We start from the raw sequence: 17,740 nt of genomic DNA, 5'->3' as shown, positions 1-17,740 counted from the left end.
CCCAGAGACCAAGAGCAGATTGATGATAGTGAATAAAACAACTTCGTGAATTTATATCATTGGAAAAGGCTAATTATCTTTGTTTGAAACCCCATGTGATTTTTTTTTGCCTCGATACAGTGAGGATGCAGCAGAAGCAGTGAAAACTGTGGTTCCAAAAAGCGGCGAAATGAGATATCATCACGTCGGACCCATTTCAGTCCTCCGAAGGACCACTATTGGTCCACGGACCCCGCCTTGAGAACCCCTTATTTAACCCTCGATGGAAGCTGTCCATTTAAAAGCAGCCTGGGGCAGAAACAACACATCGTCGGCTCACAATCTCCCATTCATCAACCCTGATTTTCTCTCAACCATTAATTCTACCCAAACGAATGAACTCAAAGCAAGCAGCACCACGGATGTCAAGCAGACAGTGAACTCACTGCAGCTGAATTACAACAAAATACATTTAGCCTCGACGTTGGAAAAAAGCTGTTTAATATCAACCCCATTATTTAAAAATGTGCAAGTCCGTTGTTCATGTGTCTAGCGATGAAACACCTACAGGCGTTTATCATCTCTGCTTTATCTACCCCAAGTTCATCCAGTGAATATGACATAGCCTGTACCCCCCGCGACCCCCCCCCCCCCCCCCCCCCAAAAAAAAAAAACAAAACAAAAAAAAAACCCAAAACACTGGCTTAACAAGCAATGAAACAAAACAACAAGAAAACAGCGTCGGATTGCTACAGGTCTACATCTCACAACTTGAATTGTTCAGTAAATTATGAGTTGGATCGATTCATTAAAGCTACTGAGGAAAGATTTCAATGCCATGATCGTTTCTGCTTACTGTTTTCTGCATGAGAAACACAAAATTCAGAGGGGGGGTGGGGGCAGAAAAAAAAGAGGAAAAGCTGTTGAAGGGAAAAAATAAAACCAAAATCCCTGGATATCAGTGTTTGCATAAAACGAAAGCAGGCTACTGTACGGAGAAAAGATGTATATATACATGTAGCTGTGACGGTCCAGGCTGTGGCAATCCCGCTGGAAAAAAAAATAAAAAAAAAATAAAATATGTCTCTCTTCTTCCCTACAAAACAAAAGCTTCCTCCGTGTGGTTTCATATATATCTCGCACTTTGTGTCATCTATAAAAGCCATTGTATAATAAATTACAATCTCATTAACAATACTAAAAAATAAAATAAAATGTCTACGAGCAATTTCCATCATGTAATAAAGCAATATAGACGAAGATGAACAAAATGGCTGAAATGAAATGCATGGCAACGATCTCACAAACAAATTAAAATAATACCTCGTGAATAATAATAATAATCATGATAATAATTTTGATCAAATGCTGCCTTTTTTGGAATTGAAATTGAAAGGCCTTATTATTGTTTTTCTTTTTCAAACACACCAGTCATGATGTTATCTCCGTTTGTCTGATTCTTTGTGGACAGTTCTCTGCAATAGTGCTATCGATTCGATTAATGTGAATTCAGTCCTTAAAGCACTATATTTTGATTTGGAACACAATCTAATGTGATTTCAGTGTGGACGTCAAATGGCAAAACAGATCTCCTTAGACAATTTAAACAAGTTAAATTAATTTTACATTCATAATGAAAATATTTAGACTCTAAATAAAATGCGCCACAGAAATTATTAAATCGTAAAAGAGCATAATTTCGGCAACAAAATGAACGTTAAATAGTACACAAATACAAGGCAGAAGGCAGGCTATGAATGAGACTAGATTTAAAAACAAAACAAAACAAAACAAAAAAAACTCAACCTGTTCGTTTTTTGAAAACAACAATCCAAAAAGTGCCCCAGTGAAGAAAAAAAAAACCAAATGAAGCCATGACCTTTAAAGTTATACAATATTTACAAAAGTGGATCTGAATGCTCTGTGACAGTTGGTGACATATATTTTTGTAGAGCTCTGTATCTATAGCCCATCCTTTTGTGGAAAAGTGCCAAATAATCCAATCAATCGCCACGGAGCCCTTCCTGGAGCTGGGAGACTCTCTGAGGGGGGAGGACATTATTTAACGCGTTTAGTGAAAAATGTAAAGGACTTTTTGTTTACACTGCCGTTTGACTTATGATAACCTAGAGGTCATACACTTTTTATTTACCACATCACTGCACTCATGCCAATTACTTTGGTCAGTGAGCTGCACAAATGTAGCCTAATAATAATAATAACAATAATAATAATAATAATAAGTGTTCATAACTAAATCCTGACCTCGATCTTTACAGAATAAATAAAAAGCTGAATGGCCTGCAGTTTCCAAGTAGTGTTTTGAATGTAAAGCGGCTCTGTGCTGCCTGGCTGGCAGATGGGACTCAGGCGATGCTCACCCTCAGCTGGACTCCACCGGACTGGACTGGGGCTGCAGCCTTTACTGGCCTCCAGTTTACTCCATTAACGCAGCCCCTTTGACCCCCTCATCCCACCCCCCCACCCCCTTTACCACCCACTCCCCCATCACTGCTGGACGCACAATTTAGAGCTACAAAACTAAACGCCTTTGCATTTGTTTTCCCTTTTGCGCACAGGAAAAAAAGTGTTGTTTTTTTGTGATTTGATATAAAAGTGGCGAATGGAGACCATTCAGCTAAGCTTTTCGTCTACAAGCAGGTATCCCTCCTCCCCTTCCTCTTTTTTTCGTCAAGTATGATTTCAATACACAATAGGGGCTACACCTTGAAACTGCGTCGACTGGAGTCACAGTGCTGGGCATGTATCCTCGGAGAGCACAACACAGGCTTATGTTCCTTTAGCTCTGGGAGAAGAAAAATGTCCTGTTCTCCCCTTACTCGATCATTTTCCATTTCTCAGATATTCACTGCAGATATTGTGTGAGTACTCACTGCAATCTATTATACATAAAACACCCACTATAGCGTTTCATAGTCCAGTGATTTATATATAACCTTGGGGATAAATAAAAAGGATAAACATGTCCTGGAGGAGCGGTCCAACAGAGTTCATTGGACCGGGGTCTGGACCCCGTGGTGTGGCGGTGTGTCCCCGTACACATCCTCGCTCCCCGGCAGAGCTCCGGGAGGGGTCATGCGTTTCTCCTTCTGTCTCCTATTACAAAACCAAACCCTCACCACTTCTTTCTCCAGGTGCAGATTGTCCGCCAGGCTGATTATTTCCGACGCTGACGGTTTAGGGCACTTCAAAAAATGGCTCTCCAAAGCTCCCTTTACGCTTACCTCGATTGAAGTCCGTTTTTTCCTTTTCCTCCCCTGCGCCGCGATTTTGTCCAGGCTGGTCGGACTGCCCGAGGTGGAGTCCGCCTCCTCCAACCACTTGTTCAACAGAGGCTTCAGCTTGCACATGTTTTTGAAGCTGAGCTGCAGGGCCTCAAACCTGCATATGGTGGTTTGGGAAAACACATTTCCGTACAGGGTCCCAAGGGCGAGTCCTACGTCCGCCTGCGTGAAGCCCAGCTTGATCCTCCGCTGTTTGAACTGCTTGGCGAACTGCTCCAGGTCGTCCGAGGTCGGCGTATCCTCGTCCGAGTGGTCGTGGTGGCTCTGCGGTCGGTGCTGGTGCTGATGCTGGGACGGTGGGTGGCCGTGTTCGCTGAGGTGCGGGCTGTGGTGGTCGTCATGACTGTCTCTTAGGTTGTGGTGGTGCATCCCCTGCCCGCTGCCCGGGATCAGCCCGTTGACGCTGAAGCCCGGCTGGGAGTAAATAAGGCTTTGGCCGTTCGTCGTCGCCATGCTCGGTATGTGCGCCGCGGTGGTGGTTCTCCACGCCCGGCCGTCGTGGTGGTTCCCGTGCGTCTGGTGCACCAGGTGAGGTGGTCGCGACTGGTGCTGCAGGTTGCTGCTGGAGTTGTGCATCTCGTCCCGGGCGCCCTGCACCGCGGGTTTGATGTCCTGCTCCGCGCCGAGCGGGCTGGAGGACCACGGGGCTCCCTCTCCGTGGGACAGCGCCGTGATCCACTGGTGTGCGTGGCTGAGCGTGTGGCTGTTGCTCTGCAGCGGGTAGTCGCTCTGCAACAGGCTCTGCGCGTCCCGGTACGCCGTGGCTTGCTGCATGCTGCCGGGCTCCGAGTGCACGATGGATGCGCTGGAGGTGAGGATGTTGTAGTGGTTAGACGCTGCGGTCGCCATGACTCTCGGAGCCGGACTGGTCGCTCTTATTAAAGGAACCTCGCATTTGACAGATCCTCTCCTGCCCACAGGCGGCTCCCAGGCGCTCTGCCAAGTGGACGCCGAGGCGCACCTGGACTTGGCCCCGCCCCCGTCACTCATTGGACATCAAGGGATGATGGACGTGGTTACCAAGGACAACGGCGCGGTGATTGGTTAGGGGGAAGTCTCAACAAACACTACTCTCTTTGTTGGAGAGGTGCGAGTTGAGGCTCCTGTGGAAGCGAAGAGTCGGAGTGCAGCATGGGAAGACGGAGCACCGGGATCAGCAGAGCAACTGTAAGATACAGTTGATTTACTTTGATAATCGTATTCTATCCAGACTCAGGCTGCAGGTAGTCTAGAGCTAGGAGACCAGGGTGTCCTCTGTTGGGAATGCTAAAGCTATACTGTGCACGATACTCAGATGTTTATTGAGGTAGACTTAATAATAATTATTAAGTTAAGAATTATTTCTGCGCAAAGCTATGATATTAAACGTTGTTATGGAAACGTCTGTGTGTGTAACATCTTAAGTTGATTAGGCAACGTTATCTTTTTCATTGCATCAAAGACACTTAAATTTCCAATGAGATGCATATCTTTTAAAGCTACAAATTCGTATACCGACAAGGTCTATTTGTAAACAAAAAGAAAGTTTTTAGGAGTGATGCAGCGTTGCAGGTGTACACATAATGTCTGTTGTTTGTGCATTTCTCTCTCTCTCTCTCTCTCTCTCTCTCTCTCTCTCTCTATGTTAGTTTTAAATTCGGATTAAACAGCTGAAATTGAACACTGACATTTTAATTCCCGAAACAATATTTTTTAAATGCACTGAAGGCAGTCTTAAACCAACAGGACGACTGTCCTAATGTTCTCTGTGTGTATGAGGCGACAGGCATGGCGCGGTGTGCGAGAAATAAATCTGTAACATAACTCGATTGTTTTCTGAATGCAGGTATCTGGCAGAGGAAAAAGCTCAGACAGGTTTCAAGCAAATCAATTACTGAAGTAATCTTCCTTGCAATAAGATTGGATTAAATTGGGAATGAAATGGACAGCCTTCATTTGATGATTTATAGTTTTTCTCCTGTCTGTCTTAACAGCGGTCAAGTAAAAGTTTACGGCAGTTAAAACCGAAATACCTGTCGTTTAAACACTACTTTGACTGCCTGTCCCTGCTACCCTAAGAGTTTTTTTTTTTTAAAAAAACTATTACTTATTAAAACTATTACTGTCAAGATCCTGCAATTTTACCAACATTTATCATTGCGTGTAAAAGTGTAGATTTTTCTTATTGAAGTCTTATCTAAATGTAGACGCGTCTCATATGTCTTAACTTGAAAACCTTTGACGGCCCATAAAGTAAACAAATCCACTTTTGTGTCCTGCTAGGCTGTAAAGTAAATTAACAAGCCTGCCTCAGGCTGTGGCACACAGAAAAGGCGGCTCCCTGGAGCTTCCATATATAGCTTGAATAACCTAAAAGATAAATAAAAAGCCATGAAATATATCATTTATATGATTTCCAAAATGTTTGTTTAATAAATGTAGTCTGGAGTCTTTCATGTGTTCTCAAATGATTGCTTGCAGCACTGTAAAGGTCCTACGTAGGATTATTTGAGCATGGTGCAACAGTACTGAAAGCCTTTCAGGATTCTTTACATTAGCAAAAAAGATTTAGAAATTATTTTCAGGATTTGTATACAACTCTTTTGGAGTTAATAGTGTGTGAAAAGCTTCTCTGGCTGCTCATCATCCAGTAAAGTGAGGATAGACACAAGTGAGGAGGAGGATTAAGTCCAGACTCAGGCCTCCAGTTCAGGGCAGGGAGGGCAGGTTTCCATCCCGTCCCAGCTGTCGTCCTCTCGGTGTCAGCTTCAGGGACCAGGACTTTGTCCAGAGAGGGGACATTCCTGGCCAACCACTGCTGGTTGCCATAGGGAGAGGTAAATGAAACAACAGCAGTCACGTCTCTGCTGCTCCCCCCCTGCCCCCCCCGCCTCCCCTGTTCCTGGACTATCTAAAGGCCTCTATTTAGAGGGGCTCTCTGCTGCGGGGACAAAGCCTTCGCAGGGATAAAGGAGGGAGGAGTAAAGAGCACAGGGCCCTAAGAGGGAGAAAGGGCTAAAAAAACTGAAAAAGATGAGAGAGATTATGTCTGTCCTCAGCGCTGCTCCTCACACTGCAGTGACATAAAGCAAACTGTGGCAGCACAAATACTAAAATCTTGCTTGGCAGAAGTATGTTTCTACTTACTAACTTCTGAAACAGTCCCTTCATTTGGAATATTAGAAGGCATTAATAATTCCTACTGTATATATGCAATTAAAAAGCACTTTTGGTTGGTCTATGGCCTATAACAATTCAATCCACCAGAAATAAAGTAATACATACTGGCCACAAATTAAACCTATAAATCAATTGAGGCAGTTCTTCAATATCCACAATTTATAACTTCTAAACTATGCAAATGACTGAAAGTGTAATTAAACATTTTATTTAATAACTTGGACCTAGTAGTAAAATTAAATGGCAATAAAAAAAGGCAATTATCAAAAAAATGTTCAAACTGTGCAGTAAAAACAGAAAAGTGTACATACTGAACACGCACACTCACAAATCATTCTTGGAAATGTTAATTTATTTGAAAAGTTCACACAGGGACACGTGTCATGTGTCGAGACTGCGGTCTGTGAACAACACGGCAGCACGTAGCAAAGGCCGAGTGCTAATTACAAAATGTTCTCTAATCCCTGCTTCAGATGACCTGGATTGGATTTTGAGTTCATACACGGGTTTATCTTCCACTTTTCTTTGTCTTGATGCTGCTTTGGAGGCCAAAATAGAGATTCTTAATCTCTGATGTTACTACTACTAATAATAGAAACATAAATATAAATAAATAAATGTAATCAGAGAGACATAAAATTGTAAAATAATAATTAAAAAAAGAATAGTTAGTGATATTAATCCTTTAAAGGCATAATATGTAGACGGAAGGCACAGAACTTTTAAATGAAATATCATAAACTGTTTCACTTGTTATTAACAAAGACAAATAATACACACACACAACAAATAATTTTAAACCTGAAATGTTTTCTCATGTTGTTGGGCTGTTGACATTAATAACATCCATAAACAGCAATATAAAACAGACCTGTGGTCAGTTTGGAAGCACAAAATGCTCATATTCTGCATATAACTCAGGCTCTTCAATTAAGTATTACTGATTGGGCCTTTAATGGATCTCATTTCATAGGCTAATAATCTTTTATGGACGTGAATCCAGCTGCACTGATAGCACATGAAGCCACCAGGATTTAAGTCATATGAGGAAAAGTTTCCAGGCACGGCTCAGTAATTCATTCTGGTAATATTGAACATTATTGTGGCGTAACATTGAAATCGGCCAAATCAAAAGAACATTGTGGTAATTAGGCTGTAATTCAAGGAATTACCACATCACCACACAGGCTTAAATAGTCGTGTTGGGAGAAACGCAAAGCACATTATTTTAATGGTGTAATATGCAAACTATGGCTCGTTTCAATTACATGGCTTAACAATGCATAAATGATGCGAGCCTTGTTATTTGGACTGCAGGGTCCTCAGTTATTCAATCACTCAGAGGGGCTAATGTTAGGGGCCATGCCGCCTCCTCTTATACAGTAAAAACACTGGGCTGAGCACCGAGGGCCACTGCCAAACTACATTTAAGGGAATAAAAATGAACAGCAGAGAATGTAAGCGTTAAATTAACAGTAGGATAATTATATGACCCGTGTGCTGTAAAGATTCAATTTCTAACGCTCTAATTAGGCGGCTGTCTCCCCATACATCAGCTCACATCCCTCTGCCAATTTCTCACCAGAAAGTGTCCTGCGAGCGGAAATAATTAGATTTTATTAAGACACGGCTCGTGTAATAAAGAAAATCAGAGGAGGGGCTGGTTGAATATGATATGTTTTTAAAATTATCGATTGTTCCACATACACAGTTCAGTGAGTCCCATTTAAAGACAGGGACAGTTGAGTTCAAGCTAGAGGGAGAGAGGCTGGGATCTGCCTGTATGTCTGACTGACTACATTAACCCATTGACTGAACTGTCCACTGTCTATTGCACGAGGAAGATACAGTAATTCAACCCTTCTAACAGAAATATAGTCCACTTGTAATGACTTTTAGAAGGCTGCTGTACAAAAATCATCACAAAATGACTGTGTGTGAGGCTGCAGCTAACTAGTGAAAATGCCAAGTTTTCCCACAACCCAAGATGACATATTTCAAGTTCCCAGCCAGTCAGCAATGAGTTTTGCTTATTGTCTTATCATCACTTGAATGAGTTCCACTGTCCACAATGACGTACGTGTTTTTTACATGACTCAGCTGAGGGGGAAAGTTTCTCTCTGCTCATCTTAAGTCTCAGCAGGATTTTGTGACATCACAACTGGAAGCCAATCACTGTCCAATGTGCATCTTTACACAAGTAAAGTAGCAGTGAAGTAGGAGACATCTTGTGTTTAGCAGTTAAACCCTTGGAAACACAACATATTTGGACATGTAGTTTTTCAACATTGGAGAAGGAGTGGATTTAAGAAAACTGTGTCTAATCCTTAACCTGTGCCTGGAAGAGATCTTTCAATCGCGTGTGTTGTCTAATGAACAGCCCCAAACATGTTTGGACTATCATCACAGAAGTTGAAATCACAAAATAGTCTTTGTTGCAGAATGACTGGCTTAGTGCAGTCTCATCTTTAGGCAACAGTCATGACTAAATGATGAAAAGATGAAAAGTCTTCAATGTATCTTTGAAATAAAATTTCTTCTGTGTTGTAACAATGCAACCTGCATTGCTGCACTGTGGACTATATGCAGGGAAAGAAATATGTTCAATATTTTTTTAATCGAGCTCAGATGTTGTCACAAATGTAATAGCAGAGCTGTCATGTTATTGAAGTTTTATTTCAGATTAGCTGTTCAGATATAAATAATTCTCGTTAAGGCTCGTTTTAAATCTTACATAACGATAGCCGACCCACGCCTTTCATCCTTACTGTAATTGTTGTGTGCATCAAAGAGAGGAAGATTGACAGGCTGTATGGGAGGATTAATACGCTGGGTAAGTGACTACATACTGGGTCGGGAGAGGGGGGACCAGAGAGGGAGAGCAGAGAGAGAGTAAGATATGGGGTGAGAAGGAGGAGAATGGAAGAAAAGTAGGAGAGGACAAAAAGTGGGGAGAGAGTTAACGAGAGGGAGAGCATTAATTGTGTGTATTGTGCCGGGGCTCTTTTGCTGAGTGTGGCTGTCGAGGTGCGGGCGCTAACCCCTCCAGCAGCCCGCCGTGATCTGAGCCAGCTCTCAGACTGCTGTATTCCAATGAAATTAGGCCACTCAAAGGCCTGCTTAAAGCTGCCCGCCTCCCCCCCAACACACACACACACACACAGATAGCAACAGCCCCTGTGGGTCCCCTCCATTGTAGGAGAGAGGTGTATTCTGTCCCTCTTTGAGGCCCTGGATGAAGAGACCACCCCGGGGAGCCGAAAAAGGGAGGATTACCTCTCTTTCTGTCCCTTTCCCTCTGTCTTTCTCTCTGTGTGTCTCCTTTTCTTTCTCTCTCTTTCTAGTTTAGGGGGTTCACCTCTAAATCAGCTCAGGCAGTCACAGAGCTGAGCTTTGGTTAGCTCCACCAAAGCGACACAACTTGTGAGTTTTTGCAGGAGGAAACAGAAGAAGAAGAGCAATGAGGCGTTTCTGTGATGGATGTCATTGTGGGACTGCTTTAGCGCTTTCCTCTTCCTCTTTCATTATTCATACAACCATATATTTCAACAAGTGGCGTGGGGCGTGTAGCTCACTAGCTTGTCCCTGTTGGCATCAGCGCCGCAGCCTCAGTCTGTCAGTCCCCTCTGTGTGCTGTATTAAGAGAAAGCTCTTCATGATAGCAGAGTTCTCTTGGCTGGGTTTCAGCGTGTCTCGTTCCCCAGAAAGCATTTAAAGTAGATTACCATCCTAACGCTACACCTCCCCAATAAGAGAAGAGAGGGGAGAAAAAACCTGGCACATTAACACCTGCAATACTACTCAATGGCATCAACAGATTAACGAGGTAATCCACACAATGAGGTCTTTGATTCGTGTGGTTTGGCAGCCAATAACGCCAGGCATAATGCACACTGTTATTTCAGACCGTCCCAGCACGAAGAAACCTGGCAGAAGCCATTCCCTTTTTTGTCTTTCCATCAGATGAGCTTTTGAAGAATTTTAACTCGTGCAGCTGGTGTGTTTGCCTGTTTTCTTGTCAGAGAAATAACCTGCTGGCTGCTCCTGTGGCACATGTGAAGGGAGAAGGGGAGGAATCACAGGCTTTCTGAAGGCTGTTTAAACAGCAGGGCTGAGGAGCTCTCCCTCGTCTTCCCCCCCATTTTTCTGCATAAGGACGTGCGTATAAGATTTGTGTGCATGTGCGTGCTTGTGTGTGTGTGTGTGTGTATGTGTGAAATAGATTGCACAGTCCCATCGCTCATGTGCGGCTCGATTAGCCCCACGTGCCTCGTTCGTCAGACGTAGAGGCAGAGCAGATGGCAGGAGACGCACCGTGTTACCATGCTGCGGCACTATGTAACGCTGCTCTAATTGAAACATCAATACTGCCCTGTCAATACACTACTGCTACTTTACCAAACACCACTAGCTACAGACCTGCACTTGACTGGGGCAGAGCCTATTACTCTGACATCTTTGTTTCACATTGAGATGCGCTGCAAAAAAGTTTCCTGCTGATATCAACATGGCAGAAAAGTAACTTTTTCTATTTTTTCCTCTGAAACAATTTCTGGTAATTTCAATTAAACAGTTGAGTTGACTTGTATTTGTATACAGTGTTGTGGTGGTAAAGGAACCATGCAGAAATAAGAGAGAGAATTTCCTCTGTAGCATCTCTGCTGTGGCACATTTTTTAATGAATTGATAAAAAGTTGAGGGAGTTCACATGGCTGTGATCAGTAATTCGACGTTATCGGAAATTCAGTGGAGAACAGAGAGAAATTAGGTGGCTAGAAATTAATTTGCTATTTGTCCAACTCAATGAGGAGTGACACAGCCCCTTTAATGAATGGGTAATCCATTTCTTATTGCACTGAGCTGAGTTCACCCTTCAATGAAGTGGAAAAAGACAAACATATCTTTCACTAACCTTTGCAACTTCCGAAAGCAAAGGAGGAGGGGGAAGATGAGTGCAGAGACCTGCTCCTGGAGCTATTTGTTTTTGGGAGAGGATTTATATGCTTGTGTACGTTGTTTCTGTGGCCAGGAGAGTGATTGAGTTTTAATGCCAAGCTAGGAATCCGCAATAAATAATCCGTGCCAACACTGAGGCCACACAGTCAAAGCGCTGGACATGGAATTGATTCATGATCAATTGACTTGCTGCACTGTGGAAAACAGAAGTCTTTATTTAATCGTGCCTCATATTTGTGTCTTCACTTCCTGGCCCGCTGCGCCGTCTCTTTCTCTGCCTTTTCTGCAGTTTCTCCTGCTCCTCCTGGATCTGAAGACTCCGACTGTTGCACCTCCTTCACATCCATGACCGTACCCTGCAGAGCCTGTGATGGTAAGGGGCCGCTCTCTCCGTCCACGTGAGGCTCCCTCACAGCAGAAGGTCTTGACCCTGAGGAGGACTTCTGTACATCATATGTCTGGTGACGCTGTTGGACATAGTGTTAATGTAACATGAGAAAACCTAACCTATAGAAACTATTTGTAGAGACATCCAGTAAAAGCATATAGGGCTGCAACTATTAATTACTTTCAATATCAGCTGATTGTGTTTTTAATTAACCAATTAGTCGTTTTGTCTATTAAATGTCAGAAAATAACGAAAAATGCCTGTCATCATTTCCCAAACCCAAATATGATGTGCGGTGATGTCAGTTTCTTGATTGTGCTCAACCAACAATCCCAAACCCAAAGACACTTAGTTAGTCATACGGGAAAGAAAGACAGAAAATCCTCACAACTGAGAGGCAGTACGTAATGGATGTTTTTGTTATTGTTGATGAAGAAACGATGAGAAAAAAATCTCAACTAGTCAGCTAAGTGACTGATTGTTTCAGATGTGGAAGCAGCCACATGTCCAGTAAGAAAAAGAAGCACTAGCGTCCAAATAACTAAATGGCATGTTCCCTAAACACTCACTGAATTCCTGAAGATACAAAGCAACAATACAGAAGCAATCAGTGAGTGTGTTTCCATCCACCTGTTCTTACACACATTTTCTCTGTGTGCATAAAACATTGTGAGTGGAAACCAAGTCAATTTGACTCAAAATAATGTGAAAACATGAGGTAACACTCTCTATGCCTCATCATGACATTTCATTGTTAGTGGAAAGTATGTGTAAAGTGTAATGCATTTTCATGCGTTTAGAAGAATCTATGCTGGATCATAAGTGATTATTATGTTATTTCATGGACTGTTATAGCATAACATCAGTCCTTACTACAGTTGAGGTGTGTATAGGTGATTACAGATAGTCATAATGAATTCTAAGCTTCATAAGTCAACGTCTAGTTTAAAACTAGTCAAGAGCATCCATAAGACCTTTGAATAACTTCTAATTCATTATACATCTGTAGCGTTTTATGACTGTTGATATCGTGAATCAGAATGCATCATGTGTGCTCATGACTCCAGTCAAAGCCTCATGAATTCATTATAAAACATGATGAATGACCCCATCGCATTACAGATTATAAAATTATTATAAAATTACCAAATCAAACCAAAAAAAGTATATGATTTAATCAAATAACAAAAATATCAGTTACACATTATATACAATTATATTTTATATATGCACAAACTAATTACATGAAACAAACATAAATGTCGAGGCTTGACTGGTGCACTTTTGATGACGTCCTCTTCACATTTTCTTTTACTGATTTTCTGGACTTAAACTTGACTACACTACCCGAACTTGTGATGCTCCATAGCCTACCTGGAAAGCCATACTGGACTTGTTGAGGGTCTGCTTGTCCAACCGTAAGTTTCCAGGAATCTTCAACATCTGTGTGATGGAACAAATATTTTATATTAAAGACAAATAATCATGGATCCTTTCCTGTTTCTGAGAATGAAACCCCGGATGACAACAGATCATTTGAGGGGTCACTGCTGTAGTTGCGTTAACTTGGAGGACTCTCAAGAGAGAATGGTTTAAAAACAAAGAAGAGGCATTTTCCCCACAATGCAACCAATAGAATCCTGTCATTCAACCCTCTGTGTGAGTGACAGAGGACATTATACATCCCTTTGAGGTGAAACTCACCTTTATGTGTAAAATCTGTGAAGTGGCCCTTTAATCTTACTTTAACATGCCATGAATTATTTGCAGTTGTTGTGGTAAATTATTTGCTCTTTTTAAGACTCCATGAGGTCCTTTTTCTGTTGCACTTCACAACTGCACAACGTGCAGAAGGGTTTGTGTCTCCTTTGACAGCCTTCCCCTCCTCCTTAAGGATGTCATGAGGGAAAAAAGCAACAGAAAACACCAGAGGAAATCTGATTCAACTCTGTTTTCTCAAGAAAAAAGACAAGGACAAACAACTGAATTTGAAATCAATCAAAAACTGGCTCTGTCCACAGGAGCGACGTTCAGACTCTGGTTACAATTTGATCTTGGCTCAAGTCTTCACTGAGTGTTGACATGTCAGAGTTGTGAGGAATCCCGAGTCGGCAGCTTACAGCAGGGATTTCAGTGATACAGTATTTACAAGGCACGAGGAAGTGGGAGCACTGCAACAGACGGCACCGTACACGGCGCTTTCAATTATTTCTCACAGCATTCATGAAAATAGAAGCTCAGTGGGGAGCACAGTATGAACAGCAAAACTAAAAAAAGACATGGAGCGAAAAGAGAACTCCCAAGCTAAAATAAATGCCGTCATATGGCTAAAAGCTGAAAATAGTGTATGTCACAGAAATAGGAGAAATAGAAAATGTGTGGTGTGGAGTGTAGACAGTAACGGAGCAAGAATCCTGAGCATAAATAAGTGGAGTTATGGCTTTGTTGTGATGGCATCTCACAAATCAGTTTTGAGACTGATAAACTCCATGACAGAAGCACTTGTTCAAATAGTGGTCCTGGGGAAAAACACGAGTTATGATGCCCCATCCTGAGTGACTTTAGAGTTCGAATGTGTTCGAAATCATCTTAAATTAAAATAGAGTAAAAGCCTACAACCATTCTAGCAGTGTCAATATCAACGTACTACCATACTCCCAATGACAGTGATAACATGCTAATGTTTAGTATATATAAAGTTCAACATGGTGGCACATTGGTTAGCACGGTCCCCTTCCAGCAAGAAGGTTCCAGGTTCAAGTCCAGGGTAGAGTTTGCATGTTCCTGCCTGTGTGGGTTTTCTCCGGGTACTCCAGCTTCCTCCCACAGTCCCAAAAACATGCACATTAGGTTAACTGGCTAATCTGCATTGTCCCTAGGTGTGTGCATGTGTGGTTGTCTGTCTTTGTGTGTCAGCTCTGAGACTGACTGGCGACCAGTCCAGGGTGAACCCTGCCTCTCACCCGTAGTCAGCTGGGATAGGCTCCAGCAACCCTGATGGATAAGCGATATAAAACATGGATGGATGTTCATCGTGTTCACCATCTTAGTTCAGCATGGACATATTTACATCCTGGGCACCCTTTAGCATCTGTGTGTGATGCACAAAGACACAAAACTGTGCAGTTAGTTTTTAAAGAAAAGATCTGTGACATTTGGTTTCATACAAGACGTGAACCTGTCTCTTGGGGGAAGCTCGTGTGCGTGTGTATGTGTGTGTGTGTGTAACCTGCCACTTGTCTTGGAACTTTGTCACTCTATGTACCATACTGGATTGTGTAGTTGCTGTGATCTTCTCATAGTGATGTGGGTGGTTTATATAGGAGTTAGTGAAAAGCCTGATATGTCTCAAACAGATGTCAAAGGGTACCTTCTGAGTCTCGATTAGACACTGAGGAATGTGACAAAAAAAGGCGGTATTTGATGCCCTGGGAATCAGATCGAGCTGGGATGCTATTACTTTTGAAGGTGTTATGTTAAGTGTTTGACAAATTAAAATTTTGACCTGATGTTGACATCAGATGGATAGTGAATGGTTTATTACAGATGTCACAATTCATCCTGAGCAGCTCAAAAAGACTGAGCTGTAGCAAACAGTCACTCACCAGCTATGCTTATTTTCATTTACTGCATTCATTTTTCTAACACTGTACTGGCATGTGCACCTTTCCTTCAGTAGAAAAAAAACCACATTCTTTATGAAGGTGACATCACATAAAGAGATTATATTCTCTCATTCATCCTTCACTGTACCATCCCTCTGACCATCTCCCGTTTAAATCAAACCATTCTTTCATCAAGTCACTGCCAGTCACTCGCATGACAGTCACACATGTATTTTCTCTTATTCCAGTCCCCTATAACCTTTAAACTACTGACACTGGTCTTCTGAATTTCAACAACAGTACTCCAAAATCTGCTTTTTATTCTTGAATGGTGTTTTTGTGAATTAAACAGTACATCGTGGCCAGCCTAATATAGCAATTTGGGAGGCACCGATTATAATGAGCAAATCTTAAGAACAGCACCTCCTCATTCATTACGTCTGTGAAATGAAGAGAGTTTGCTGGATCTGAGCCTGAGAATACAAACATGTTCTTACGCAGCTGACTTGTGAAGGATAACTCAGGGCCTTATGTTTGTTCTTTTGACCACCATTTGTTATGGTTATGATAACGGAACAAATCTGTTTGATTTTCTGATTCCTCTTTCTTATTGATGCCACCATGTTGCCGGATCTCAGTGATTAACTTTGTAAGCACACTGTTATTTATTACCCATATGAACGATGACCAAAGCAACAAGAAACACAAAACCTAAGTGGCAATAAATCTGAAATATCACTGAGATTGCTAGATTTATTTTATTCACATCCTGGAATGCACATACACCTACACTAAATCCTGTCTGCCCTCTCAGTCATCAACAGAAAGAGATGACAGCCAGCTTTTCCTGGAGCTGATCACCCTCTCCTCTCTTAGATGAGAAGCTGTTAGCGAGGAAGGGAGAGAGAGAGCGAGAGACTCACAGACAGAGACGTTTGTTTCCCAGCCCTTCCACCATCTCTGTGGGACGACCCTCCCCATCCACCCACCAACCCCCCCCCCGCCAACCTAGTGGATCAAACAAAGGACATCATTTGTAGGCCAAGTCTTTTTCTGAGCGTCTCTCTCATCGGCTCTGCATACCAATCCAATACAGCCCAAGGAAAAAAAAGCCACGCTGTGGTACGTGTGTGTGTGTGTCTGTGTGTCTGGGCCGGGGGTTGCAAGGTCTGTTTGCCTCTCCGCCAAGCATCGATTTATCCTTTTCTCCAATTTATTTCTCCTCCTTGCTTCTACGATCCATTCAGATCTGCCTCTAGGGGAGGAACTTGGGGTAAAGACATCGCCGGGCCTCGACATTGCCTCCTAACATCGGCTCAAAACTCATCTACAGGCCCAGGGACCATGTACCCCTGCAAGGACATGTCGGGCAGGCACACACACACACGCACACACACACAAACAGAGCTACCTGTCGTCCAGCAGCACACTTTTGTCAGAGCTGTAATTGGCCCTATAATGCAGCATAAAGGACAGAGAAAGAAGGCTTCAGTGATTTTTGAGGATAATGCTGTATTAGTCTGAAAGAGTGTTTCAGTTCAAACACTATGCTGAAAAGATGATTCACTACAACACAAAATGTCCTCTGATTTCAAAGGGGAGTCGTACCCTGCTCCTCTTTCTGCCGTAACAACTGTTGAAGAAGCCAGAATGATATTTAATTGTTCTTCATAATCAGGCCTAGACTCAGCGTACGAGCAGATATGATCAGAATAACAATATCCCAAGTCCTCATTCAACTGTCTCTGTCTGTATGATTCTGACATTTTCAGATGTTATTACTCATACTCAAGGATTTGTATCCTAAAGCCACGCTGAACAGAAATGCTACATGTGCACAAATCCCACTGTCGTGCCCCTACACAAACACAGAGTGACACACACACACACACACACACGTATGGCAGAGATCTGCGAGCCATTCTTCAGTGTCATGGTGAGCGACGCCTGGCACATCCTTACACCTGAAGTTGATCAATGCAGATATGTCCAGGGGGAAATTGAAATCCATAGGAAATTAGGCGGTACCAGTGATTTATTGGAATAGTAAATCACAGTGTGTGTGATGTGTGTGTGTGTGTGTGTATACAGTACTGTACCTGCTGTCTGGCTGGGATGGTGATATCATCAGTGCGTACTTTCCTGTCTCTCTCCATTTGGTAGATCCATTGAATCAGGTCCAGAGGGGGGTAAGGGTCCCTCTGGTACATTCCCCTGTGGGGGACGTGGTGGCGGGACCCCATGGACACAATGCTCTCCAGGGGTCCCTCTGAAGAAAAAGAAGAAAATAGAACTGCTGTTAAAGCAGTGCATGTGTGTGTCTGCCTCAGTGGCTACATTTCCATCCA

At 42.7% G+C, this 17,740-nt stretch overlaps 2 protein-coding genes across 2 annotated transcripts in view; both read right to left on the bottom strand.

Moving 5' to 3' along the window:
* Positions 1–2,486: 2,486 nt before the first annotated feature.
* On the bottom strand, positions 2,487–4,231 carry pou3f2b (POU class 3 homeobox 2b). Its single transcript, XM_046400307.1, has one exon. The coding sequence runs from the start codon at positions 4,131–4,133 to the stop codon at positions 2,991–2,993; it is 1,143 nt and encodes a 380-aa protein (XP_046256263.1). The 5' UTR covers positions 4,134–4,231; the 3' UTR covers positions 2,487–2,990.
* Positions 4,232–8,584: 4,353 nt separating this feature from the next.
* LOC124065158 (proprotein convertase subtilisin/kexin type 4-like) overlaps positions 8,585–17,740 on the bottom strand; it is a 163,381-nt gene continuing 154,225 nt past the window's right edge. Inside the window, exons 18-20 of the mRNA XM_046400308.1 lie at positions 17,492–17,661; positions 13,162–13,230; positions 8,585–11,866 (exon numbers count right to left, since the gene is read on the bottom strand). Of these exons, the coding sequence (XP_046256264.1) occupies positions 11,642–11,866; positions 13,162–13,230; positions 17,492–17,661 (464 nt within the window). The 3' untranslated portion in view covers positions 8,585–11,641. The remainder of the gene's footprint in view (positions 11,867–13,161; positions 13,231–17,491; positions 17,662–17,740) is intronic.

The sequence above is a fragment of the Scatophagus argus genome, chromosome 9 (genome assembly GCF_020382885.2).
Source record: "Scatophagus argus isolate fScaArg1 chromosome 9, fScaArg1.pri, whole genome shotgun sequence".
In the NCBI taxonomy this organism is placed as follows: Eukaryota; Metazoa; Chordata; class Actinopteri; family Scatophagidae; genus Scatophagus; species Scatophagus argus.
This window is presented reverse-complemented; position numbering and strand designations above follow the sequence as displayed.